At 41.1% G+C, this 2,573-nt stretch overlaps 1 protein-coding gene across 1 annotated transcript in view; it reads right to left on the bottom strand.

Annotated features, from left to right (window-relative positions):
• Kiaa0355 (KIAA0355 ortholog) overlaps nt 1-2,573 on the bottom strand; it is an 89,674-nt gene that overhangs the window by 26,666 nt on the left and 60,435 nt on the right. Inside the window, exons 4-6 of the mRNA XM_013522293.1 lie at nt 1,472-1,612; nt 1,165-1,260; nt 731-1,042 (exon numbers count right to left, since the gene is read on the bottom strand). Coding sequence (XP_013377747.1) covers nt 731-1,042; nt 1,165-1,260; nt 1,472-1,612 — 549 coding nt within the window. The remainder of the gene's footprint in view (nt 1-730; nt 1,043-1,164; nt 1,261-1,471; nt 1,613-2,573) is intronic.

Genomic DNA, 2,573 nt, shown 5'->3' with positions numbered 1-2,573 from the left:
TACATCTCACCCTTTGAGATTGTTCTTTTTTCCTTTGAGGCAGTGTTTTTTTAAGTGGCCCAGGTCAGCCTTGAATCTGTGATCCTCCTGCCTCAGTTTCTGAGTAGCTGGGATTAATATACCCGTATCACCATAGCTGGCTACACATATAATTTTTATGTATACCAGCAGAAAAGGTAGTGAAGTGGCTGAGGAATTTAGAGATTTTGAATCTCTACAAATAAGAAATCAAAATTACCTATTAAAACTAAATACTAATCAGAAAAACTTTATTTTGAATGATCAAGTGATCAGGTATGTAGGCTCCAGAAATATGTTACAGGGTATTTTCAAACCTTTTATGTTAAACATTTGAATAAAATTATGAATAGAACTTGCTTGGAATATGTCTCATTTAAAAGACAGGGCTGGGGGCACAGCTCAGTAGTAAATCACTTGCCCAGCACGTGTGAAGTTCTGGCTCTGAAGTTCAGCACCACGAATGGAAAAAAGTTACCAAAGGGTGTGCTTTCCGACATTACTGAGGAAGGCCAGTCTTCTTCCTGGACCTCTAGTCAGTGAGTGAGTGAGTGTGTGTGTGTGTGAGTATGTCCTGGTGGTGGGGAACTAAGGATAAAACTCAAAGTTGCTCTACCACCGAGCTACACTTTAGCCCTGTCTTTTATTTAATTTGAGTCAGGGTCTTCCTAAATTGCCCAGCTGGATTTGAACTTGCAACCTTTCTGCCTCAGCCTTCCAAGGAGCTGGTATTATAGGGATCACCACTGCACCCAGCTCTATCTTGTTTTTTAAACCTATATTCTTCACAAGTCCTTAACTTCCCCTTAAGAACTCTATTTCCACGTTTATGCTTGGTTGCTAGAACTCCATGGAAAGCTACCGTCTTAAGTTTCAGATTGTCGGCGGCGGACTCGTTAAAGGAGACACCCTTCAGGAAGTGCGATCCTATCTGCACAGGGACGGTGGGAAGCTCACACTGCATGGGCTGCGGGGGTGTCTGCCTCCGCCCTGTCTGCTGGGCTTCCGCCTCGCTGCAGCAGCCCTGGAAAACAATTGGGTAGGAGACAGGTGACCCACAGCTCAATTGTCAAAACATCTGGTTCATGCTATATGAGGCAAACATCTTCAAAATCTCCCCAAGAGATACCAAACAGAAAAGTATACCTGCAAACTTGCTTCAATCGCCTTTGGATTCAGGTGGAAGCCAGCCTTCATTGCATATTCACAGTGGCCCAAACTTTCCAGAGCTATCTTATATGCCTGCAAATAAATTATTTTCAAGAACCAAGATTATACAGCAGATCTGAATATGATAAAATCCAATGAAAATAGGAATTTTAAATTCCTACAGTTATTGAAATTCTCCAACTGTTACTTTATTATTCATTCTAATTGGTTCAACATCCCAACTTTAATTCCTTCCCTCATTTGTATCACTTGAACATCAATATGCCAATTTTGAAAAACTTACTTGCAAAGCACTATCGATTTTTACGTTCAGTTCTTTTAGCTGGTGCTCAGGAATTGCTGCACTTTGAGAGCAGAAGAGCTGCTGAACTTCAATTCCTGCCAGGCAGCCATCACAGCCTCTTTCTCTTAGTCTAGATGTTGCCTACAACATAAGTAATGACTGATAAATACATGGGATGCTATAGTTACTAGCAAAGTTAAAACAACAACAACCCAACAACTAAAGCAAAGCATAAAGCCTGGGTTATACTGCAAGTTTGAGGTTAACCTGTACAACATAGCACCTGCTTGCCAATCACAAGGTCCTGAGCTCAATTCCCGGTACAAAAAAAAAAGAAAATGTGGAAGGAAGGAGGGGGCTGAAGGGAGGGTAGGGGGATAGGGTTAAAAAAAAAGTTATATCATGTAAAGGTACAAATTTTCTATGATGAATATATATCTAAAATGTACCAATAAAATCTAGTTTAAAAAAATAAAACTACCTTTTTTTTTAGTTTTGCTATGTTGTCCAGGTTAACTTCAAACTTGCTATATAACCCAGGTTGGTCTTGAACTTAAGATTCTCCTCCCTCACACCACAGCTGGTCTCTCTTTCCCGAATGAAGTAAATGTAATGAGGCAAGCCAGCCTCCAAAATCAGATGGCATCAGACATTCTAACAGCAGCACAAGGGGGTACGTGTGCAATTATAAAAGTCGAATGTTGCATGTACACTCCTAATCCTTCTGCTAATATCTCAATAGCTGTTCAAGATATTAGACAACAGGTTAATGTCATGTCAGATTCTGAAATTCCCTGGACTTCCTCCTTATCCTCTTTGTGGAAAGCATTACTAGCTTCTCCTGGTGGAAACCTTTGTTGGCTATAGTCATAATTATCCTATTGATTTTAATATCTGACCCATGCATAGTTGTTTCTTTGGCCTCATGTCCTCCAGACTTAAAGCTGTACGTCTACCAAAGACAAGAATACCTGGCTGGGTGTGGTGGTGCACACCTGTAATCCCAGCACTTGGGAGGCTGAGACAGGAGGATTGTTGCAAGTTTGAGACCAGCCTGGGCTACAAAGTGAGCTCAAGGGCAGCATGAACTGCATAGTGAGAC

Source organism: Chinchilla lanigera, unplaced genomic scaffold, assembly GCF_000276665.1.
Source record: "Chinchilla lanigera isolate Chin_1 unplaced genomic scaffold, ChiLan1.0 scaffold00067, whole genome shotgun sequence".
NCBI lineage: Eukaryota > Metazoa > Chordata > Mammalia > Rodentia > Chinchillidae > Chinchilla > Chinchilla lanigera.
The sequence above is the reverse complement of the archived record's forward strand: the minus strand, read 5'-3'. Positions and strand labels throughout refer to the sequence as shown.